The sequence below is a fragment of the Antennarius striatus genome, chromosome 18 (assembly GCF_040054535.1).
Source record: "Antennarius striatus isolate MH-2024 chromosome 18, ASM4005453v1, whole genome shotgun sequence".
NCBI classification, from domain to species: domain Eukaryota; kingdom Metazoa; phylum Chordata; class Actinopteri; order Lophiiformes; family Antennariidae; genus Antennarius; species Antennarius striatus.
In genome coordinates, this window is record NC_090793.1 from 8936737 (window position 1) to 8962188 (window position 25452).

The 25452-nt window shown below is 41.6% G+C and overlaps 3 protein-coding genes across 4 annotated transcripts; 1 reads left to right on the top strand and 2 right to left on the bottom strand.

Moving 5' to 3' along the window:
- Positions 1-443: 443 nt before the first annotated feature.
- Positions 444-2976, bottom strand: LOC137612664 (relaxin-3 receptor 1-like). Its single transcript, XM_068341302.1, has 3 exons — positions 2776-2976; positions 1243-1686; positions 444-1143 (listed from the first exon to the last, which is right to left on the bottom strand). Exons 1-3 carry the CDS (start codon positions 2974-2976, stop codon positions 535-537), a joined length of 1254 nt encoding a protein of 417 aa, XP_068197403.1. The 3' UTR covers positions 444-534.
- Positions 2977-6252: 3276 nt separating this feature from the next.
- Positions 6253-11925, bottom strand: LOC137612821 (cyclic AMP-responsive element-binding protein 3-like protein 3-A). Of its 2 annotated transcripts, none has more exons than XM_068341541.1 (9): positions 11826-11925; positions 10973-11216; positions 10354-10484; positions 9996-10106; positions 9758-9864; positions 8633-8701; positions 6996-7080; positions 6691-6739; positions 6253-6593 (listed from the first exon to the last, which is right to left on the bottom strand). In XM_068341541.1, the coding sequence occupies exons 1-9, from the start codon at positions 11844-11846 to the stop codon at positions 6481-6483; spliced, it is 930 nt and encodes a 309-aa protein (XP_068197642.1). In that variant the 5' UTR covers positions 11847-11925; the 3' UTR covers positions 6253-6480. The 2 variants fall into 2 exon arrangements, with proteins under 2 accessions (XP_068197642.1, XP_068197641.1); XM_068341540.1 differs by having other exon boundaries at positions 6691-6784.
- A 3841-nt stretch (positions 11926-15766) lies between these two features.
- On the top strand, positions 15767-23298 carry LOC137611979 (elongation factor 2b). The gene is made up of 14 exons (XM_068340232.1): positions 15767-15897; positions 17587-17801; positions 18262-18443; positions 18519-18730; positions 18817-18992; positions 19168-19273; positions 19547-19799; positions 20589-20784; positions 20933-21056; positions 21165-21407; positions 21530-21883; positions 21970-22152; positions 22325-22457; positions 22577-23298. The coding sequence occupies exons 1-14, from the start codon at positions 15895-15897 to the stop codon at positions 22768-22770; spliced, it is 2574 nt and encodes an 857-aa protein (XP_068196333.1). The 5' UTR covers positions 15767-15894; the 3' UTR covers positions 22771-23298.
- Positions 23299-25452: the final 2154 nt, after the last annotated feature.

Below are 25452 nucleotides of genomic sequence, written 5' to 3' on the forward strand. Positions count from 1 at the left end.
AAACGTGTAGTGTGGTGATTACAGTATTTTCCGCACTACAAGGCGCACCTTCAATGAAAGGTGTACTTTAAAACTTTTGTCACATATAAAGTGCACTAGATTATAAGGCGCACTGGACCATAAGGTGCACCTTCAATGAATGGCCTATTTTAAAACTTTTTTTTACATGTATAAGGCTCACCGGATTATAAGGCGCACTGTCGGTTTTTGAGAAAATTAAAGGCTTTTGGGTGCACCTTATAGTGTGGAAAATACTGTAGTCATTTTTTCCACAAAGTATGAATGATACAAATGCAAATAGACATTTGAGGACTTACATATGACTTTATAAAAATAAATGAATCGAGTTGCTTGTGGAAAGATTTAATTATTGTGAGACAGAGCTGGACCAGTTGCTTTATGCAATGCTAGGTTACACTAATCTAGCCTGCTGCTGACTGTAGCTTTGGTTCAGGCATGAGGGTGCTGATCAATATTCTCTGCTTTTTCAGATAGACAAAGAATTGTCTCATGTTTCCCTTTATGGAGACAAGGTCAGATATTGTCGTGCTGTATCATAACCAGCCTGGGTGGAACTTCCTCCACCCTCCTCCCTCTCAAAGCCAGGGTGAGGACGTTTCGGATGGAGTGAGACACTCTCAACAGTAGCGCCTTCAGTCCAGCTCGGTACTCTTTCCGGATCAGGCAGTACAGTACTGGGTTGAGACAGCTGTTTGCATGAGCTAAGCACACTGTCATTGGGAAGGCATAGGCCTGGGCGTTGTAGAAGGCTTTACTGAAGGGCACCAAGTCAAATTTGATCAACACTCCCCACAGGGTGAGAGCCTGGTTGGGCAGCCAGCAGATGAAAAAGGAGAGAACCACGATGGTGACGGAGCGGGTGACTTTGGAGCGACGGCGTTGGCGTCCCTTCTCAGACTCTGACATCTCCGTGATGCTGTCGCCAACCATGCTGCCTACAATGCGCCGGTTCAGGATGAACCTCAGGAGGAGAAGGTAACACACAGAAATGACAATCAAAGGAACAACAAACCCTAGGAGGACTTTCTGTGTTTGATAGAGCCCAAGGAGGACTTGAGGATCCCAGTGGTCTGAGTCAGAGTCAGAGAAGCGCACTAAGCAAAGCTCGTCGTCTGCAGAAACCTGTAGGACAAGCAACAGTGATAAGAAGTTGGTAATCCAACAGTGAAACCTTGTACTTCAAGCAAATAAAAGCAGTAATGGTGGTATGATCCAACCAACCTGGACTGTGGTGGAGTAGAAAGCATGAGGCAGTGTGGCCACCAGTGACACCATCCAAATGGCTACGCTGGTCACTTTGGCTCGAGTCATGGCTTTCCTTGGACTATCCATCTTCAGGGAGGTGACTAAGGAGTGGTAGCGGGTCACACTCATGGCAGTGAGGAAGAAGACACTGGCGTACATATTGAGGGTGGTGACCGAGCTCACGATCTTACACATGACCCATCCGAAGGGCCAGTGGAAGTCCAGCAATGTGTCCACAGCCCAGAAGGGTAAGGTGAGGACAAATTGGAGGTCCGTCAACGCCAGGCTCATCACGAAGCAATCGATGGAAGAGTTGTGGTGGCCCCGGCGGTGAGAGTGGAGCAGGAAAAGGGCCAGTAGGTTACCCACAAGCCCTAGAACACACACCACCAGGTAGACCATGGCGATGAGAACTCGCACCTGCCAAATACAATCAATACTTCTTTTTATATCATGTTTTGTGGTAAACAGAATGCATTAGGAAACGACACAATATAAAAATTAGAAAACACCCACTCACAGACACCTGAAAATATTTTACACTAAAGGAAAGCAAATTTAAAAAAATTTACAAAAAAAAAAAGCTCAACAGTGAGACTCAATCGTGATTGTTTGATGTATTTTCTTTGCTAGAGTAACATTGTTTATTATACTATGTTATGTTGTTTTATATTATATTATAACGTAATTTACCTATCAATCTATGCCAGTCTGTGTGAAAATAAAATATTTTTTATCAGCATACATTTGTATTCTGACACCCAGGTCATAGCACACACTAGGCTGATGTCACCGCAATCACATCACTTTATCATTTCCTCAAATCAAAATTTGTTTGCACCCTGGAAACCTCTCCCTAGCATTTTTAATCATATTTAACATCAATAGTTTCTTAATTATTATGTTTGTTATCAACATGATTTTCCATTCAAGTTGACTTTTTTCCCTCTATTTAAATATGAACTTTGTTGGGTTTTTTCTGTTTGTTATAGCGGTTTGAAAATGTTTGTTGACGTGATTAAGCGCTCAATAAACAAAATCCATCGACTGATTAATTGATAGATTGAGAACGTCAGAATACTTTGGCTGCGTGTGAGACGTCATAGTCATGATAAACCAATCAGAGAGTAGGATTAGCATAGGACCCGCCCTTTAGTTTCCAATGTGGATTATTCAGATCTAGAAACCAACGTTTTGAGTCATTCATCCGTGAGCCTTCTTATATTAACTAGACATTTTTTATGATATCAAAAAATATAATATTTCTTCCTCTATTTCTTGACATTTATTAACTAATCTGATTAAACAGTGATATCTTGCTTACAAGCAAACAAATGAGGATGATCACATAATAAGAATCCAAAACACAAGGTTCTCCAACCCTTTCTTCCAACATATAATGAAATACTTAATGGAAAATAATTATTAATATTATTAATGTTATTATCAATATGATTGATAATGACCATTAAAATTATATTAACATTGCCTTTAAAAATGAAAACCTACTGCCAGGTTTGCGCTGTCTCCATACAGCTCCAAAGAGTTCTCTTTAGCGAGGATGTGAAGCCAGCAGTTCAACGAGAGGTTAAGGGCTGCGGGGCTCGAAGCTCCTCCTGGGGGGCTCACAAGTTTGAAGATGTCGCCCTCATCCTCACCGCAGGCGCTCTGCGCGCTGAGCGGTCCGGAGGCGCTGCTGTTGCTCTGCATGGCGCTGCGGACGACCAGGAACAAGTTCCTCCGCTAACTTCCAGGGGTCGAGTGCGCAACCGAGGTCTCAAATGTCACCATCGTCCTGCGATTTGACCTCATTCAAAGTCTCAACGGAAGATCATTACTGATGAGTGGCATTATTTCTATCCGAGTGATTTTCAAACTTGAATCTTTCTTTGCTCGCAGATCAGCCGAAATACAGCTGTTTTTTGGGGTTTTTTTTTACATCCACCTCAACCTACTTGGCAGCCTTCAGACTAGAGTCCACAGTGATGCTCCTGCTCGTCCTTCAACGATGCTGACAGTCTGAAACTGGCTTTTATACTTGCTGATGCTCTTTTCTCCCGATAGGTGGCGCACTGCCAACACACGTGCAGGGACTAACTTAGAAAGTATCACCACTGATTATTATAGTAGCAGGAATAACAACAGTTTAAACAGTAAAATAAATAAATTAAATAAAATATATATTTTTTATGTATATATAAAAAAAATATTTTTTTATCAGTACATCACCTGATAAAATAGGGAAAAGACTGATATCTTGAAGATTTATTCATATGGTGAGTTGCAAAAGAAAAGACTCAGCATGACGCCAGATTCCTTCAGATTGTGAACTACAGTGTGAAAGCCTGTGGCTTTATCACCACCGAATGCCACAAACTGTAGCGGTCTGTGACATTAACTCAATTCAATGAAAACTACAAGTACACTCATGTGTTTAAACAAATTATTCATTCATTCATTTTCTGTCGCTTTATCCGGCATAGCGGGTCACGGGAAGCTGGAGCCTATCCCAGCTGGCATAGGGCGTGAGGCGGGGGACACTCCGCACATGACGCCAGTGCACCGCGGAGCCACATACAAAGACAGACAAACTCACACACACACTCCTACGGGCAATTTTGGGACAAGCCAATTAACCTGAAGCGCATGCTTTTGGTGGTTGAAGGAAGCCAGAGAACCCACGGCAACATAGGGAGAGTATGCGCAAAGGACTCGAACTGTGAGGGACTTGAACCCGTACCCACCATGTTGTGAGGCGACAGCGCTACCCACTACACCACTGTGCCGCCTTTAAGCAAATTAATGCAGGGAAATTTAACTCCACATGAAGCTTTTGAGGAGGTGATACTCTCTTGCCACTCTGAGATTGAAAACCCTTATATTATCCATTATAAAGGATATGTCCCTCTAAAATGGATAATATAAAGGTTTCCAATCTCAGAGTGGTAAGAGAGTATCACCATATGGTTGCTTCATGTCTCCAGTGACAAGAGTCACAACTGCAGAATTAAAGCAACTTTGCTCAGGCCTGTCATGGATAACGCATTTCCCTCTGACTGCAGCACAACTCTGACAACATCCTGATCAAGAATTCATTTCTGTGGCTACATATATAGTCTACCATCTAGCTCCTTTGTGTGGTTTCCTTGATAATAGCCAAAACTGCTTTAGTTGTTACATCAATAGTTGTGGCACTGTACTAGTTAGTATAGCTTTTAAGCATTCTAAGTTTTTTTTTCTGTCAGTTTTAGTCACATGATACACACATGTTGTTCTCCTATAATAGAGGCAATAGTATGAAGAACAACACAGTTATATGACAAGCACCTCTCAGGAATCATCCTGGGCTTTCAGCAGGCCTGCGGTCATTTCCGCCCAGCCTCTCATCTTGCAGTTAGGCCAGCTGAAGTTCTGGGGGGGCTGGTTCACTGTCAGGGGTCAGCAGCCTTGGTTGCCATGGGTAACCCCTGTCCTCCAGATAAAAACCAAAGTCCCAAAGCCATCAAAGTGCCTTTGATGTATAGTATTCAAATGGATTAAAGTCAGTTATTGCAAACTGGGCTTTACCCTACCTACCTCTAATACTGGCTACTGACCTTGTTAAAGTGTGTTTCTCAGGTAAGATCAGGCATCTGTGACTCATGACTCTTGAACCAACCCAGACCACTTTGCCTCTACATCAGAAATGTAGTCTGTAGCATTACATACTGTATGATCTAGACAGATGTTAGTCTATCTATGATGGAGTCTTTAACATGTTGAAACAGTAGTCATGTACATGTACCTGCACATTTATGCTGTGAATGGACTTCTTGTTCACATCAGGTCATTATGTGAAGTAGCCTTGATGGGAATGTGACACTGACATTGGGACATCCCAAAAGAAACTAAAGTTATTAATGCAAGTCTGAGGTTGCAGCACAATATCATTAAGAGAATTTAAGTTTAAATTAATTGAACAGATTTCTACATCATTCACCTGCAATCCTGTGGAACTCCTCCTTGATGATTCTGATAGCTTTATCTCCAGGGAAATTGACTAACGGTAAAAGCTGTTTCAAGGAAAGGCACTCTGAACATCTCCCACACTGTATAGAAAACAGCCCTGAATACAAAATTTTACCCTGACCTGCTTGCATAGGTCAAAGATCAAAGCTAGTGCTCTGACCAACTTTCATATATGGTCTTACTAACACTGGCCTTCTCTCTCGTCTTTCAATCTTATCCGGTTCCTGAGTGTAAAAAAGTTTAAATTTGACCTTGACCTAGTTTTCTAATGGTCCAGACCGTAGATCAAAGCTGCTTTGAAATATGAAAGCAGGTCAGAGCACTAGCTTTGATCTTTGACCTACGCAAGTAGGTCGGGAAAATTTTAATTTTAGGGGTGTCGTGGGATGTTGCAGTCTCTGACTGCGTTGGTTCTTGTTATTGTTATTGACTGGAACCAAAATCTCTTGCAGAAAACTCTTGAATAGAGCTGTATCTTGTATTTTATGAACACTAAAACTGCTCAGTTATACACTGATCTTGTCTAATATAATCCTGGTGGAGCATATTAATTTATTTCAATGCATTCATTTTCAAAACATGCTATAATTGGCTAACCAGCTCAAAGACTTGTTGATGAGTCAGCCCAACACTTTGGTCCAGGCTGACACAAATATTTGTCTTCCTCATGGTTATCTCCTCATAGGGAGAATGTTGCTCTGCCAACCTCAATCATGTTTTTTTCTATAATGGATAGAAAAAAAATACCACTGCACAGTGGTATTTGGTACATTTTGGTATAACTTCCGTGTTTGGGCGTGAATAGGCTCTGAATTAGCGTGACACTTGCTACACTCTCGTGACACAGCATGATGACTCAGCAGCAGAGACAACAGAGACAAGGATCGCCCGTCAAGTGTTTAATGGACTCCTTTAACATAACGGAAGGTACATTCAGTCAACTCCTACTCCACAAAATCCCGGAGGCTCTATTTTACATGTTAAATAAATACGTGTTTTGGATGGCCTCCTCGCCAACCTCCATTTGACCTCCATAATAAAATAGACATAAAATAAAATAAGTGTTTGTTATGCGTGAATGCAAACACACCGTCACGCCTTGCTCAGTCAGAGAAATGCTGAAACGCTTTCAAGCTTCTCATTTGGGTGCTTTGCTGGCAAGCAACAACCAGAATTAGAAGTCTCCTCCAGGAGATTTGTCCCGGGTCAGAGCTTCTCAGTCAGGCTCCAAAGGTCCTCTAATCCGCTGGAGTCAGAAGGGACTGGAAGTGATGAGGCTTCTGGCAAGTCGTTCAATAACTTCAGGGAGTGCAATGATACTGTGGGGGGTAGAAGTATGATGAAGGGAGTGTGTTTTTATGCGAGAGAGAGAGAGAAAATCTGTGTGTGTGTTTATGTGCATGCGTGCAGGCATACCTGTGACCTGAGAGCTCTCTCTCCGGCTGTGGTGGCTGTAAGGTCTTGGCTGGAGATTTGAAGAAATGAGTAGGGAGAAGGAGAGCAACAAAATCTGGACATGAAAGGCAAAAAACAGGACAGAGGCAGAGTGTCGAGGCAGAGAGCACAGACGAAGATGAAGAGTCAATAGGAGTAACCTAAATACAACTGCTGACAGAATAAGTGCTGTTCAAACAACTCGTGAACTCAGCAGTAGTCTGCAGCACAGCACAGGCAGCTCATCAGTGAGCAAGGCGTATTTTGCGTGATGTGTTATATCTCACCAGGATGCAGGTCCCACTGCGGTTTGTTCTGTTGGATCTGTTAGGGAGGAGAGCCTGTAGCCGGCTGAGCTGCTCCATCAGATTACTGCAAGAAAAAGAAGCAGACAGCAAGATTAAAGGGGGTGTAAGATTTTCACTTGAAGGGCCACCGGTCTCCCAAAATACAGGCATCATTTCTTCAGTGTTGATGACCACTGAAAGCTTGCACTGGCAAAAATAAGAGCAACACATGAAAAGGAACCCTTTCTATACAAAATCCTTGTCAAATATTTCTTTCGAAGACACCAAAGCTGTCTGCATCAGGAACAAAGAGATAGGACAGCAGGAACACAGAGCTTTTAAATCAATGGGCTTTGTGTTCTTTTCTTCCTGTTGTCATTTCACACGAAGGTTTTAAGCTTCTCATCAGCATGCTGTCAGTTTCTGGAGACCAGGAACAAAATTAAGATGTGACAGAGAAGAGAAAACAAACGAGAGTGAAATGGAATGACAATTAGAAAGGGTGAACTGATAAAAAAATTATTCCAGGCACCACTTTAAAGGTTGTTTTGTGTGCGACGGTTCCCTGTGTTTGAGATAATGGCCATGACTGAACCCAGAATGAGGACTGCAAAGATACAGAGAGGTTATGCCGGGCTGCATTTCTGATTTTACAGCTCACAAATGTCACCCATAAATTAAGATAACTAAATTGTGATAATTTAATGGAAACATAGCTCAAAAAGTAAGAAAATCTGTGTTTGGTAGATGATGTCTTTGTTATAATGATGCTTCTTTGAACTAAATCTTACATCATTGGAAAGCCAGTTTATTCCCTCTTTAAATGGTGCCACACTTGCAAGGAAGATTTGTCACGTTTTTCATTGGCACAACCCAGATACTTACAAGTGTGGCACCATTTAAAATGGGAATGAATAGGATTTCCAATAATATGGGATGTACTTCGATGAAACATCGTTACAACAAAGAGATAATCTACCAAATACAAAATTTCTTCGTTTTTGTGTTATGTTTAGCTCAAGGACATCTGTATATGCATTTAAAGAACCAAACAAAAGAACGGAGAGAAAACATGTATCATTGATGAAACAGTGTGAAACTGCAACAGTCAGCCAGTCCTACAGTAATAATTAAACGTTGCCTTCGGGACCAAGAAGTACATCAGAATTTAAAAAAGAGACAACATTGTTTTTTGTTATTTCAGGTTAACTTAATGTCTTTGACTTTGTCTTCGGTGTAATGAATTAATGCAGTCTGGCATAATCCTTAGACTGGGCCTAATTGTTAGTATAAATATATGATGTTGGTCACATTCATCTTTATCTCCAATCTTGTAGTAGCGTCACTATGGTGACCAGGGTAACTGATAAAACCTGAGGCTTCATTATTCCTAAAACCTACAGGGAATAAATCCGCCAAACACACAGCAGGATAATTGGGGGGTGAGGCTTTACATGAGGTCAATGTACTGATTGAAGAATAAAGTAATTCTTCCACATCGTTATTACACACTCGTAACAACATGAATAGCAACCTTTTGCTGTTTCGGTTTAATTAGAATTATAATAATATAGGGACGGATTTAAACTGAAGGTAATTAGCCATTACTATCCTCTTCACCTCCTTCTATGACTCACCTGTTGGTCTCCTCCAGCTCCTGAATCTTCCTCTGCAGCAGGAGGTTGTTCGCGCTGCATGCAGCCATTCTGCAAAAAGCCACAGCAGGGAGAGGGGAGAAGCGAGATGAAAGACAAAAGAAAGATGCTGCTCTGCTGCGATCCTGTATTGTCTCCTTTTTTGTTTCCCTTTTTTTTTAATATCCTTGAGATGAATATTATCTCACCCCCACCCATTCCACTATCTTATGTCTGCTTTCTTTCCATTTCCCATGAGTCACCCTCCATTTAGGCCATCTGAGCTGAATCACAGCTGATAATAATGCCCTGCTGATGGTCTCACACATATGACTTGGCTCTCTTATATTTGTTTTACTGGGAATCTTATGGCTGTTGGGATACAGCAGGTTTCAATCTTGAATAAGATGATAGAACCGGACTCTTTGTAATTTAAAGGTCATCAATCCAAAATGAATGACTAAAATAAAGATCAAGTGTACCTCTATGTGCTACATTTTCTTGTTGCTGTCGAAAAAAAAAGGATTTTACAGGCAGGAAAGAGGCTGCATTCCGATCTTTCTCCAGGTCAGATCTGGTTTTCTTGATGACAAGATGTGTCATTTTACAACAAAAACTCAAGTCAATCTGAAATAGATGCTTTAGAAGCAAAAGCGTGCATAAGATTTTACTCGGCGCAAGTTTATACAAGTTCTGAACTGACGATTTTCGTATACGTCACTCGCTGATGACACTTTTTAAATTAGGTGCCGTGAAAATCATCAGTTAAATCAATCGATGTGATCCTGCAGTACTCATTTTGAGGTCTTTTTCACATATGATAGCATTACAATTTGTTTCATCTCATTATTTTCCTGCGGGGTTTGTGATGAGGTTTGGACAGCAAACACATGAGATAGGATTTATAAATTTGGCACAAAACTGTCTGTGCAGTCGGGCTCATTCTGCACAGCCTGGAGGCACTGGAGGGTGGTGGGAGGATGAAAACGGGACACTCGAATATGAGAAGCTGCTTTTACATAGCATCTTCAGCTTCTGTCTCCTTCAGCAGTAACCCAGATTCATTCATTCATTCATTCATTCACGGTTTCATGTATGAGATGTTGTCCATGGATGCTGAGCTTTCACCTTCCCTCCAGATGATCAACGTATTCCCTCCTCTTCTTCCGACTTTCTTGAGCTGAGTGCTTGTTCCGGATTTTCCTGCGGATCTTTTTCAAAACTTTCTCTTCAACCTTGTCAGAGAGATGAAACCATCCAGGAGGATGTGGCCATGAAAGAACAAAAGGCAGCTGTTACATAACTGGGGATACAGATTTTGAGTTAGATGAGTGTGCGTGCGTGCGTGTGTGTGTTGCTTATGTACCTTGGACAGGGGCAGTCTCCTGGGTAGGTTCACTCCTTCTTTAGCCAGAAGCTTCTTCTCATCCTCATTAAGTACCAGCTCCTGCAGGGAATTCTGGGGGATTTGCTGTGCCTGTGAACAGGATGATAGAATATTCCAGTTAAAGTGGGTCACTGGGCAGTTTATCCAAGGAGGACCCCAGATCATTAAATTCCACTTCTTTTGGTGAAAAGGCTGTTTCCTTTCTCGTGCTCTCAGTATGGGAGGACAAAAACATCCCTGGAGAAAGTATGAGGGAAAAATATGTTTTTTTTGTTTCATCGCCCCAGCTGGTTATAAATAATTAACTCCTCTCTCAAGTTTTTAGGTCTCTGCTTACTTTTCGGCCCAGGTTGGACAGCAGCAGGTCTTTGACTGTGAGGGTCTGAGTGGGTGACTTAGGGGACGCTTGGTTCATAGTGAGATAGCAGGCAATGCCAAACTGCTCTTGGACGTCACCAGACTCCCACTCTGCAGATTTGACAAATAAAACATCAAGTAGTGATTGACATATTTTTCTCCAACCCTTGTGAATGAAAGTCTAAATATGTTGGCGGCTGTTAGTGTCTTAAAAACCCCTTTCTGGGACTCCAGTTCCCTGCTGTTCTTTAGAAATATTACAAAATGTATGTCAAACCTTTCCGTTTGGCACCTTTGTGCTGTTAGCGACTACACAATGATCATAAAAGGGCACCATTACTCAAAAGCTGTCCTGAAAAGAGTTTCCTCACGTGATGAATTACAATCGCACAACCTTTGTCCTTTACATGAAAACCGGGAACACAAATGGTCCGATTTTTAAAATGTTTTTCCACTGTCATGTCATTTTGTGCCTGGCTGTATCTTTGCATGGCCTTTGTGGTCTGTCACATGTTTAAAATGTGATGGATGTAACTGTTTTACATTATTCTTGCCATTTGGGTCACATTATATTAGTTTTTGTTCTGTAATAGTCTTACCAAGGTCTATGGAAACGTAGGGCTTTTTTTTACTCGGTGGTGGCTGATGCTCCAGCGGTGAAGACAGAGGGAAAGGCTGTGGGTAAAAGAGAGGGTCTGTTGAATCTTTAGGGAGGTCCTCATTCCTGTCTGTGTCAGTGGTGCAGGGGGACCACAGGGGGGAGGCGGTAGCCAAGGAGGAGTCACTCCTATCCAGCAGGGAGTCTAAGAAGTCATCAGCTGTACTTGCCCCAGGACTCAGGTTCTGTTAGTAATGACAGCACGCAAGCATCATCCTACCTTCAATTGGTAATTCATATTCATATATATGAACACACACACACACACACACACACACATACACACACACACATACACACACACACACAGACACACACACACACACACACACGCACACACAAAACACAAAATCTTTGGCTGCAGCCGTGTAAGAGGAAAATCTGAAACAGTTGAGGAGCTCCTGCGTCTCCTAAGATTTGTGTGAACAGGAGACGACCCGTGTTTAGAATACAGAACACACTCATTAGTCAGATCAGGTCCTGTGGTAGGAATCACGGGGGGTCCGTAAGTGCCTCTGCTCAGGAGTAGCTTGCACCAAATGACTGCACTACTCACATCATGAACTGAGATGGTCCATAGTTGGTTGCCTTGACAACTAATGACTTCGTCTGAGTCCCTGAACAGGTCAATAAAGTCCGTTCCAGCATGGACCTGAAAATCAAGTTCTAAAAGTCAAGGAGTCTTGCGTATTGAGCCTAACCTGAGTGTATTCATCCCTCCCTAAAATCTTTTATTCATCTTTACAACTTTCAAATTGAAATATTTTCACGTATTTAATATATATATACCTTACCTTGTCTGTAGTAAGGGTCATAATTCCAACAATAAAGCAACAGCTGCTGGGATACAGTCAAAACGTCCTTCGAGAATCTGTTTCAAAGGACAAAGTTGACATGCATATCTCAGCACTGCATTCGCCAGACCCAGCCGATCACTGTCCAATCCAGTATTTAGCAGAAAGCCGAGAGCCAATCAGCAGACAAAGGATTACTCACCAATGGATTTACCACTCGCACTATCTCATAGCTGTTGTGACAAGGCAAGATTGATCCCCTGTGCGGTTTCACATTCATTTTTTCTTGTTGGGTGGGGTTGATCTATTTTTATTGCTGTCAAAGGTGGAGCGAGTTTCACCTTTGCCTCTTAAAACCTGAACTCTTTTTTGATGCACATTTTTTCTCTTTGCTTTTTACCCTTATAGAAACCTGATATGTATATCGAAGGAATCCCATTTTCCTTGAGGGAAATACAGTTCTATATACTGTATCTACCTATCCATCTAAGATAATGGTAGACAGTAGGGTAGGTGTCCTTGTACGTAGCGTAATTGTTTGGATGGTCAAGAAATTTACAAGGACATACGCAGTTGTGAGATTATAAATATGGATAACCTTCCTGATTCCCCTTCTGTTCCTCCAACACCACCATTAGCTCAACTCTTAAGAGGGAACTGACTCTTATATATCATTAATGGATGTGGTGAAAATCCAGCAGGATCAGAGCAGAAAAAGAGAAGGAGAGAGAGGTTCAGTGCATCATGGGACATCTCCCAGCAATCTCAGACTGCAGCTGCATAGCTAAACGCTACGGTTGAAACAAAACAAAAAAAGTACAGCAGCCCAGTTGATTCTTTTTTTTTTTTGTTGCTCTTCTTGATTTACTTTAATTTTAGAAAAGTAAAAAACCAACAAAAGCAATTTCCAGTTTTTGTAACAACTCTCCAGTACTTTTACAAAATGCAGTCCCTCTGAATTCAAGTTCAATTTTCTCAAATTGTTTAGCGTGGGCTTTTTGTGAAAACCTTTACTCAGTTTTTTTGTAACAATCTATAGTTCTACTGTGCAACTTCCATCTATCAGTCAAGTCGACCAATAACTCCATCCTTTTTTTTGTTTTTACTTGTCTACATCAGAACAACACTACAGTGAGTCACTTTTTATCATAAAGGCTGTAATGAGGAGCATTTATTTTGTCCTATTTTCAAGCATACACACCATAAAGCAAGTAATTATGTAGTAAGTCTCGCAGTTACACAACAGGAACATGCATGCATGCGAATGCATCTATTATCACAACAGGATCGAGATTATTTTAGTGGCAGAGCTCCTAATTATAGACAAAGTAGAATCAACACTCCTTCAATCATTACCACACAATATCGTCCTCCCTCTCCTATAAATGTCAAACAATTTCTGTATATAGCTACATATGGAATGCCTTTTACCAGGATGTTACATTTACTTTTTAAAATGTTTTCAGATGTCATACAGAACATGAAGGAGGAAAAGGAGATGGGAAAAAGGAGAGAACCATTTCTTTCTTGTATTTTCTGATTGTGTGAAACACATAACGGAAATGCATTCAACTCTGAAGTGATGTAGAGGCCTCACTTTCATTATTTTATGCAAACAAATATTAATTTTGCAGCCTCTTATGTGTATTTGATGAATTAAAATGATCTTATCTGTGGCAAAAAGCCCAGTATTATCAGTGCTGTAATAGGCCTGACTGCATGGAGAGCTCTGCTATCTTTATTGTTGTTCCAGCTTCAGATTAGAGAGTATTAGAGTACATGCAGATATGACTGAGTACGTCCCTTGATGCATGGAATAGTTTTCAGACTATAGATAATTTCTGTGTGATTGTCTAGGATATCATCCTGTAAATCTCTGTTATGGTGTCCTTGTGACTAAGGTCAGAGGAGTTACATCTACTTTGTTTGTGCAGGTGTAATTAAATGTACCATGACAGTTATGTACTGATTGTCTTATCAAATTCAATTCACTATTTGCATCTTTTAAAATGCATTTTGTGTTTTTACCCTTTTTGCTTCTGTTTAGTGTTATATTTTGTGTTAAAATCAGATAATGTGCATTTTGTGACTGCCAGACAGGAGGCCTAGAGGAAGACCAAAGAGGAGGTTTATGGATGTAGTGAAAGAGGACATGAAGGTAGTTGGTGTGAGAGAAGAGAATACAGAAGACAGGGTTAGATGGAGGCAGCTGATTCACAGTGGCGACCCCTGAAGGGAAATGCTAAAAGAAAAGAAGAAGAAGTTCAGTTTGAGATACGTACAAAAATGAGAGGATCAAGATCCATTTGTGTTCACAGCGTATAGATGGTCATCATACGTATATAACAAACAAACACATGTACTTCCACCAAAACACAACAAAATATTTGTATATTCGTCCGGTATCATTTGGTGAATTTTTTCAGTGATTCTAATAAACACCACATTATCCACCTCATTTACACCCCAGCATTTGCATACACCCATTCTGAAAAGCACTGACGCATCTGTTTCAGCGTTACTGTTCAAATGTCCCATGACAATGAAACATACCCCAGCCAGTTCTGCCCTCTGCTGGTGAAGAAGTGTTACAACACTCTCAATGCTTTTTCTCATCAGATCACATGTCTTTTCATGACTTCTATGCTCTTCCTTTAATTTATTCTTTCACTTTACCTAATATATGTGTCAGAACACGGCTTTTTTTGCAGTAAATTTACACAATCTAAAGTTGGTGAAAAATGAGCCAAATCTGACCTCAGTGTTGGGAAAAGCCTGTATTCCAACTGGCACTATACAGTACAGACGATGAACACAATGTGGAATTTCCTGTGACTCAGCAAAGTCAATTGTGAGAAGATATCCATCCGATATATTATATCCAATATTTACCTTTGCACAGCTGTGACACAGAAAAGTATAGAAAAACTTTTTAAAAAATTATACTCATACAATGGAAATACTAGGAAGTAGATGTTTGGACATATACAAGCTGTTTGGCCATGAATCAACTACAGAAACCCTCAGTGCTGAAGATACAGTAAAATAAACTCCATTGTGTGCCAGGGGAAACTTATCCTGGCCAGTGTTATAGTCTGTTGCATCATTTCTTTATATTTGTATGATAGAATTGTTCCAGCAGCAGGCACATAGATTTGTAAAAGCATATATAACCACTAAAAGTATACATGGTAGAAAAATGCCTGAGTCCTCAAATACTCTGTCTTTCCATTCAGCAGCTTGAGCAGATGATATAGGTGATTTTATTTGCACGTTTGGCACAAGAACACTGCAGCTCATATTTAAAAAAAAAGAGGATGTTGACCATCAGCTATGATTTTTGTTGCTTGTTTTAAGACTCTGTAAAGTCTAATATTCTTCTCTTTCATGTCAGTCAACCTTAGCTGTAATATTAACTAGCGGTTGAGTAACGCTGTGATACCATATCAAATTACAATTGTCACTCTTACTCAACAGAGAAACGACCAGATCTGGCTGCACTCTCCATACAGCCTGAATCATCAGAGAGAAAAAATAAAGCCTCTGCTGCAGTCAGTGATATAAACTCTTGCTGTGTGTTGTAACACAAGAAAGGTAAGCTTACCAAAGTATTTAAAGAAAGATAGTTGATTTATTGATTGATTGAAGGCTTTGGTAGACTGTCATGTCTGATAATGACTGTAAACGACTTATAAAGAAAGCTATACATTATTATTAGTATTATTATTATTATTATTATTATTATTAGTAGTAGTAGTAGTAGTAGTAGTAGTAGTATCCAATTTTGTCTTTATTACATCTTTAACAAACTACAAACATACAAAGTAAGTTCGGACATCCTAAATAACCGAGTGACCTTGAATGCACCTCGATCCAGAGCGTCGGTGGCACCGTCCATAGGAATCTAACGTGACGCCACTGAGCGGCAGCGCCCCCTGCTGTTGGAGAACCCGAACGGCAGCCGGAGCGGCAGAAGCAGCGACTCTCCAGTCACCACCGGGACTGCCTGTCCTTCGAGGCAGAGTTTCCAGCAATAAACCGAGACGCAGACCAACCATCGGCAGCCAAAATGGTGAGTGAGTTATTACCGGATTCTGATTGATCCGAAACCCGAACCTTATAGCATAGAATGATCTTGAGTGAATAAGGGGCCGTCATCCCGACAGAATAACCCCCTTAAAACCGGTGGAATAAATGTGTGTGTGCGTGCGTGCGTGCGTGCGTGCGTGCGTGTGTGTGTGTGTGTGTGTGTGTGTGTGTGTGTGTGTGTGTGTGTGTGTGTGTGTGTGTGTGTGTGTGTGTGTGTTGGAGATGGCGATGTTTGTCGGTGTTATGTGTTCAGGTAACGGTTCCGTGCGCGTTGGGTTACCGCATCGCCGGAGGATGGAGCCGCGGGGCTGTGGCCTCCGCTCACGGCCCGCTCCGGCCGTCGCTCACCGCGACGTCCGAGTCGAAGCCGTTTTTGTCCATCGTCTGTTGTCGCATGATGGCACAAATATCGATGCATTTTTAAAGAGAGCTCCTCGTTCTGAAATGTGTGGAACGGAACTTGAATCAGGTCGTGGATGACATTTAAACAGAGTGCGTCATCATCATTTGGACGGAACCGGTGTCATAATAATCCGGATGATGACATGTACCGTAATCCCCCGGGGAGGCTGCTGTGATCGTGGTGATTGTTAAGACACTCACTATTATTTGAATTAGTTAAAGAATAAATGAACGTCTGGACCCCTCCCCAAATGAGATCACTCATGATATAATGTGGAGATGGGTGGATTTTAGTCGGCATATTACGCATTTTAGTTCCCATAAAAAACAAGTTTTTTAAAATCTCACTTTTTTTCTTTTCTTTCCAGATTAAATTTGATTCAGGTGATTTCAAAAGTTGTCACCGTAAAATTACATCATCCAACTGGACATAGATTCACCTGCAAAATATTGCATCTGCTGTATTTTAGTTTCCGAATGAAACTTTACAGTAGATTCATTGAAATAAATAAACGCTTTTGTATTATTGTAAATGAATGAATGGCTTCTGTCTGTCAAACGCTTTGAGTGATCAGACCAGAAAAATGCTCTACTATAATTTTACATTGTCATGCTGTAAAATTCCTGTTAAATACAGGATGTAAAGTCGAAATATATTTACTGGACTTACATTTATTATGTCAACATAATTAATATTTAAAACTCCTAGAAGTACTTTTTCTCCTTTCATTCTGACGCTCCAGAGTTTAGTTGACTTTGGGGTGTCTCTTCAGCGCCCCCTACAGACCAGGTGGTTTTTTTGAGCGTGGCTTATCTCTGAGCTTTTGAGATAATGTCTCTTGATCTCAAAATTTGATCCACGCAGTTTTATGACAACCTGTGAAGTAGATTTTATTTTGTAACAAGCAAACAAACAACGTCAGAGAAAGTATTGTTTCCTTGTCAGAGGTGAGAATTAAACTATTCTGCTTTTAATGTGAATCAGCACAGATTTAGTCCGTCCTGGTCTGTAACTCAACTAAAACCAGAAGGTTAAGTCTTCATGCGGTGTCCACATTCCTTCCTGCTAGTCATCGGGCTGATGGATTCAGTTTCCTATGTGGCTTTCTTTTTATAACTCTACTTGGAAGGAGATCTGATAGCAGACATCAGTAAACAGAAGTGTGTGATGAATTAAAATGAGGCTCTGCTGCTTGTAAATGTATGAATAACAAGACAGCCCCCCACCCCCCCACCCCTTACGTCCTTTCCGCTTCCACCCCTCCACCAGGTGAACTTCACAGTGGATCAGATCCGGGCCATCATGGACAAGAAGTCCAACATCAGGAACATGTCTGTGATCGCCCACGTGGATCATGGGAAGTCCACTCTGACTGACTCCCTGGTGTCCAAGGCGGGGATCATCGCTTCGTCCCGCGCCGGAGAGACCCGCTTCACGGACACGCGCAAAGACGAGCAGGAGCGCTGCATCACCATCAAATCGACGTATGAAACTCAGACACGTGTGATTTAAAACGTGTTTATTGATACAGGGAAATGTTCATGAATGATCTGATCACGTGAGGGAAGCCATGTATTAAATGATGACCCACAATCCCCTGCTCACCTCAAAAGACACAGCACTGGTGTATTCCCAATGGAAATAAACCAACCCGCCTGATGTCAAGTGTTGTTGTGTTGCTTGATGCAGATTAATCACCTTAACTTATCTCACTCTGCAAAGAAATCTACAAATATTTTAATTATGAGCTCAGTCTCACACAGTTAGGTTTCAGAATGTGTGTCTTTTTTAAGACAACATCCACCTAGTCTCTGATCTTTAATTCAACTTATTCCACAGGTCTGTTAGTTTCTTATTTCAGGACCGTGATGATTCTTTATTGGTATTTATTTTAAGAGACAGCGAACCCTCCCTCACCCTCTCTTATTTCTTTCTGTTATTCAGGGCCATCTCTATGTACTATGAACTTGGAGAAAATGACCTGGCCTTTATTAAACAGTGTAAAGATGGAAATGGCTTCCTCATCAACCTCATTGATTCTCCAGGTCATGTTGACTTCTCCTCTGAGGTCACCGCTGCCCTCAGGGTAACTGATGGAGCCTTGGTGGTGGTGGACTGCGTCTCAGGTAATAACTGACTTCCTCGTTTTCCCATCCTTCGCACATGCCATCTCTCAATTTCCCCCCTTTCTCCTATGTCAGGAGTGTGTGTGCAGACTGAGACCGTGCTGCGGCAGGCCATCGCCGAGCGCATCAAACCCGTTCTGATGATGAACAAGATGGACCGGGCCTTGCTGGAGTTGCAGCTGGAAACGGATGAGCTTTTCCAGACTTTCCAGCGGATCGTGGAGAATGTGAACGTCATCATCTCCACCTACGGAGAGGATGAAGGAGGACCGATGGGTAACATCATGGTGAGGCTGACAATCACAGAATGCTAAAAAACAAATCTTATTAAAATGGTTTGGAAAAGTTCAAATTGAGACCTTTCTGTTTTCAGATTGACCCTGTTGCTGGTACTGTTGGGTTTGGCTCCGGCCTCCATGGATGGGCTTTTACCCTGAAGCAATTTGCTGAGATGTATGTGGCTAAATTCACAAAAGGACATGCTAAGCTGGGACCAGCAGAGAGGTGTAAGAAAGTGGAAGACATGATGAAGAAACTGTGGGGAGACAGGTAAACAAGATGCCACATCCAGACACAAGTCATAGAGTTACGCCGCTGCAGTAAAACATCACTGCGGATGACTTTCAGCTGCTGATCCGTTGCTCTTTATTCATTTTACACACACCAACATATTCCCATTAAATTTCTATATTTTTATATTTTGCGCAATAACTTTTATGCACAGGTATTTTGACCCAAGTGCCGGCAAGTTCAGTAAGACTCCCGTCGGTCCTGACGGCCAGAAACTTCCCCGCACCTTCTGCCAGCTTGTTCTGGACCCCATCTTTAAGGTGAAATAAGAATTAAAATGATGCAAACCCACAATTTATATGCTAACTGGATTTCTCACGACCATTATATGTTATATACATAATATTTGCATACGCACAGGATTTGAACATTTCATTTTGGGCTAGTGTTGGCTAATTCCTTTGCGAACAAAAGCTTCGGTATAAATAATGAAATTATTGTTAATGTGGATAGAAGATCACATAGAATCTTGAAATCGTGGTTTGTCGTGACTTTGAGGTTGTTGTTTTTTTGCCTTTCCTTATTTCTCCAAGGTGTTCGACGCCATCATGAATTTCAGGAAGGACGAGACGGCCAAACTAATCGAGAAGCTGGATGTCAAACTGGATTCAGAGGACAAGGAGAAAGAGGGGAAGCCCCTGCTGAAGGCTGTGATGCGGCGCTGGCTGCCCGCTGGGGAGGCCCTCCTCCAGATGATCACCATCCATCTGCCTTCTCCGGTCACCGCACAGAAATACCGCTGTGAGCTGCTTTACGAAGGGCCAGGAGACGACGAGGCCGCCATGGGTCAGTAGAACCCCTCACGCCACCTCAAGGCTTTAACTTGAAGTCCAATTTGGAGCATTTTGATGATGTCATTTCATAAAATAATTACTTCCGTTCAAGTTATAAGCTCTGGATCGTCCGGATTGGGGGGTCGGCAACCTTTAACACTCAAAGAGTGTTTTTTTTTAACTTTTACGCTTTGTGTGAACAACTAAAGTATGTTGCTTTTTCAATCATTGAAGTGTTACATATAAAATTAAATTTTATTACGTAATGAACACATTTTGAACATTTTAACTCTTAAAATAATAATTAAAAACACATCTAGTTCAAGGTCTCTTTCAAATGGATTAAAATTCTGCATTTAAATTATCCAAGTAGCAAACAAAAATACAGTGAGCCATCATCATTATCTCGCCTTTGGGCTTTCGGAGCCTTGACTTAAAAATTGAAAAAAGAGTACTACTGTACCTGTATTTCATTCTTTAAAAATAAATATTTGAAACACATCTACATAAATATTTATCTTACCTGGTTCATGGAGCTTGGGCTTACTGGATTTCGATAAGTCTGACACATATTTTCAGCAATGAAAAATAATAAAAACATTTTTTTTTTCTTTGCTGTTGCAGTTGTAAATCTTAAAATTTACCACTACAACAAAAACAAAGTCAAGAAAACTAACACAAATAAAATACACTTCATTTGCATATTCAGATTTTATTTTCCCGAGCCACACGGAGCCTCAGGTTGCGGACCCCTGGCCCCTGGCCGACACTCTACCACTCACAGAATGTTCTTTCTTCTTAGGTATTAAGAATTGTGATCCCAAGGCTCCTCTGATAATGTATATATCAAAGATGGTCCCAACCAGCGACAAGGGTCGATTCTACGCCTTTGGTCGTGTGTTCTCCGGCTGTGTGTCCACTGGGCTGAAGGTTCGCATCATGGGTCCAAACTTCACCCCTGGCAAGAAGGAGGATCTTTACATTAAACCCATCCAGAGGTGAGCAAACCTGTAGCAACACCTGAGGTCACAGGAGATCAAATAACAGGAATGCTAAACAAATGCTTCATCTTCTTGCCCTTTCGTTTTCAAGTAATGGTTTGAAATTTAATATTCATAATGACGTCCTCCTGTCCCTCCAATCTAGGACAATTCTGATGATGGGCCGATATGTAGAGCCTATAGAAGACGTCCCCTGTGGTAACATCGTGGGTCTCGTTGGAGTTGATCAGTTCTTGGTCAAAACAGGAACCATCACCACCTTTGAACAAGTACCGTATTTCTGTAGATCAGTTACTGGTATACTGTCCCACTAATGATGGCTTATTGATCTAATAGCTTCCTGTTTATATAGCAGTGTGTTGTTTTTGTGACTGTAGGCCCATAACATGAGGGTGATGAAGTTCAGCGTGAGTCCTGTGGTGAGAGTCGCCGTGGAGGCCAAGAACCCTGCCGACCTGCCTAAGCTGGTGGAGGGCCTGAAGCGTCTGGCCAAGTCCGACCCCATGGTGCAGTGCATCATCGAGGAGTCCGGGGAGCACATCATCGCCGGAGCTGGGGAGCTGCACCTGGAGATCTGTCTGAAGGACCTGGAGGAGGACCACGCCTGCATTCCACTGAAGGTTTGTCCGTATTATCTTGACTAGGAACCGGATGAGTCTCAAAGCTACCTTACAAAAATGAGGTGGTTTTGTAATAAGTACCTTTTCCTTTATGTGTTTCCTCTTTCTTCATCTCTCTCCAGAAATCAGACCCAGTCGTGTCTTACCGAGAGACGGTGATGGAAGACTCAGACCAGATGTGTCTGTCCAAGTCCCCCAACAAGCACAATCGTCTCTTCATGAAGTGCCGTCCCTTTCCTGACGGCCTGGCCGAAGACATCGAGAAGGGAGACGTCACGGCTCGACAGGAACTCAAGGCTCGTGCGCGTTACCTTGCCGACAAGTACGAGTGGGAGGTGGCAGAAGCCAGGAAGATCTGGTGCTTCGGGCCGGATGGAACCGGAGCCAACCTGCTGATAGACATGACCAAGGGCGTCCAGTACCTCAATGAGATCAAGGACAGCGTGGTAGCCGGCTTCCAGTGGGCAACCAAAGAGGTGGGCAGCAGCACGCAGATTCCCACCTGTGACATACACATACGTACATGTTCTTGATAAGAAAACCTTCCTTGTCCGTCCTTCAGGGCGCTCTGTGTGAGGAGAACATGCGCTCCATTCGTTTCGACATTCACGACGTGACGCTGCACGCAGATGCCATCCACCGCGGAGGAGGACAGATCATTCCTACAGCTCGTAGGGTCCTGTATGCCTGCCAGCTCACCGCTCAGCCACGACTCATGGAGCCTGTATACCTGGTGGAGATACAGGTGTGTATGTGGGAATCACATTTTTAATCCACCAAGGAAAAACTATATTAAGACGAAGAAATACACCATTTGATTAGTCTTTTGCATTGGTTTTTTTACTGTCATCAGTGTGTCTGAGTCTCTGATGACGGTTCACACCTCATGGCTGATGTTATCCCTCTCTTCCATGCAGTGCCCAGAGCAGGTGGTTGGTGGGATCTACGGCGTGTTGAACCGCAAACGTGGTCACGTGTTTGAAGAATCCCAAGTAATGGGCACTCCCATGTTCGTGGTGAAAGCCTACCTCCCTGTAAACGAGTCCTTCGGTGGGTTTGAGGCATAAAACACACACAAACTCATTCTGATGCACATTTTTAAAGATTAACATTGGGATGACGATCCTAATGGGTTCAACATTTATTTCCTGTCCTTTTTTTGCCTCCAGGATTCACAGCTGATCTGCGCAGTAACACTGGAGGCCAGGCCTTCCCCCAGTGTGTGTTCGATCACTGGCAGATTCTCCAGGGAGACCCCCAAGACGCTGCTTCCAGACCCTCCCAAGTTGTCACTGAAATTAGGAAGCGCAAAGGTCTGAAAGAGGGCATTCCCGCTCTCGACAACTACTTGGACAAACTTTAATCACTGATCCCGGTAAAATACCAAATCAGTCTCTAAACCCGACCCCGTGGGCACTTTAAAATCTTTGCACAGGCTTCGACATTTTTTTTTCCATTCATTCATTCATTAAGATTCATCGCACAAATTGTTTTGACTGTGAGTCCAGAGCAGAAACAAAACTGAAGCTTTCTTTCTTTCTTTTTTTTTAAAATTCATTTCACAGCAACAGTACACCAAGTGCCTGGGGCGAGGGTTTTGGGGAGAATTTGATCAAAGCAGCCGTATCTTTACTTTCTTCTACTCCTTCAGAATGGCCCCTGACCTCATCTGTCAGGACCGGCACTGTGATACTGCTGCAATAATACATAGCTTATTCACATGGGTCATGGCCATATAAAAACATGGAAACCACAATAAAGTACTACTACAGTCAAAAACTCCTGAATTGGATCTTTGTTCAGTGGATCTAATTAAAAGCTTTCCTGTCATGATGAAGATGTGACTCCTGTTATTTGTCTGGTGAGCTTGAGTTACTCAAGGCTTATTATTAAATTATTAAATATAACATTAAAAGTACCTACTGTATTTGCATTTGCATATATATTTTTATTTGTATGTGTAGTTTGTCTTCTGAGAATATCATGAGAAGGGGAGAATTTGGGCATTGAAAAAAACAGCTGAGCTCATCACACTAAAAATATATAGAGGTGCTGCTTGGAAAAATACATACAGTAATGAAAATTAAAAAAAAAAAAAGAAAACAAGTAACAAGAGAATCCTTTTAAAAGTTTTTCCCTTATCTTTGAAACAGCTAAACCTCTTTAAAAAGGTCAGTTTGGTTCATTAAATTGAATGTAATTCTCTCCGTAACATAATGAATAATATTAATCCACTCATTTATTGTTGGTTTATCTTTCTTCATCTATTTTTACAGTCCACTAACAACAATCTCAAAAGGTGTTTGTCCTGCCTCTTATATTCCAGTCTGTCCAGATCACACAGGCATATTCAGTCATTCATTCATTTTCCATACTGCTGCCTCCACTTTCGCGGGTCACAGGGGTTCCTGGAGCCTATCCCGGCAGACTTACGGGCGTGAGCCGGGGAGACACAGGTACATGACTGAAATTTAAAAAAAAAAAAAACAGCCTTCAGAAGTTGTGTTCATCCAGCTGAATTCTTTCCAGGAGGGGAAAATAACATGAAGCACTTCTGTGAACAAATCCTGTTCCACTCATTCCGGGAAATCAATGGAAAAAATAATCTAGAATAATTCTAGAATATGTCGAGTGTGGAGATGAGTAGATGGTGTAGCCTTTGCTGGATTTAAGTGTATCTAAATGTCAATTACTTCTGATCTTTGGGGGATTAAGATATGCTTATCTCAGGCTAAGTCCAGGTTAAGTATTGTATTAAAGTCATCCATGTGCTACCATCCCCTGGGCTTCAGCTGAAATCCTATCAATTACTTGGCTATTAAAAATCTGTCTGCAGTATCTATGTTTTCCGTCCATCCATCCATTTCCTTATAGATCACATGTGTCAAACTCAAGGCCCGGGGGCCAAATGTGGCCCTACAAATCATCATATGTGCACAAGGGCATAAATGGTCCGAAAAAAATCATGTCTAAAAATAAATAGATCAAAAGTGCATACTAAACAAAGACTACATTTCCCACAGTGCAGTAATTCAGCCCATTTTAACTCTGACAAAAACCTTTTGAACAAAGTTAATGTTCTAACTTGCTGTTATTTTACTTTATTCTCTTGACTGATGGGAGTTCTGTGCGTTTCACAATCTGAAAAATTAAAAGAATTTGTTATAAAAGAGAAATAAAATATTTGTAATTTTTGTAACTACAATAAGTAATAAAATCATAGTTATTTTACACTAAGCAGTAGTTACATTTAATTACATTACATTGAGTTACATTAAGTAGTTACAGTACATCTGGCCCTTTGAGGACAACCGTTATACTGACGTGGCCCCTCGGTGAAAATGAATTTGACACCCCTGTTCTACCTGAAGGCTAATATCTACCTTGTGGGTCACGTGTCTGCTGGAGCCTATCGCAGCTGGCTACGGGCGAGAGGCGGGGAATACCCCAAATGTGACGTCACCTCATCGCGGTTTCTGTTTTCTCTTTTTAGTTTAAAAGGATTTTGTCACATTTAGACACATCACCGGTACTTCCATTACCAGGTCCCTTCATGTATAAGTCTAGACCTGGGTTTGTAAAAGTCTCAGCAAATGCAGATTTCCCTTGTAGAAAAGATCCACCCGTTTTGTACGTATAACAAGCACTTATACTCATTCTAAAAGAATTTAAATGAATGGACAAACTTGTTGTAACTGAGGAACCTTTGAACCTCGAAGTTCCCGGTGGGTGGGGTTTAAACTCTCATGGATGACTGGAGTCCCCCTTAGGGGTGCAGTGTCTGACAGAACCGGCCCAATGCATGAACGAACCAAGCGCCTGCTTAGTGTCCCGACCACCACCAGGGGGCCCCCAAGAGCAGTCAACTTTGGAAAAAAAAAGTATTTACTTTATTATTAAAACTAGATTACATCTTTTTGCATAATGACTGATTAAAATTAAAATTTCATTAGAATAGACTTAATGTTTAAATACATTTCAAGTCCTTGAATGTGTCTTCTTTTCAACAGCAATGTTTTTATAAACTCAATAATAGGCGTATGTC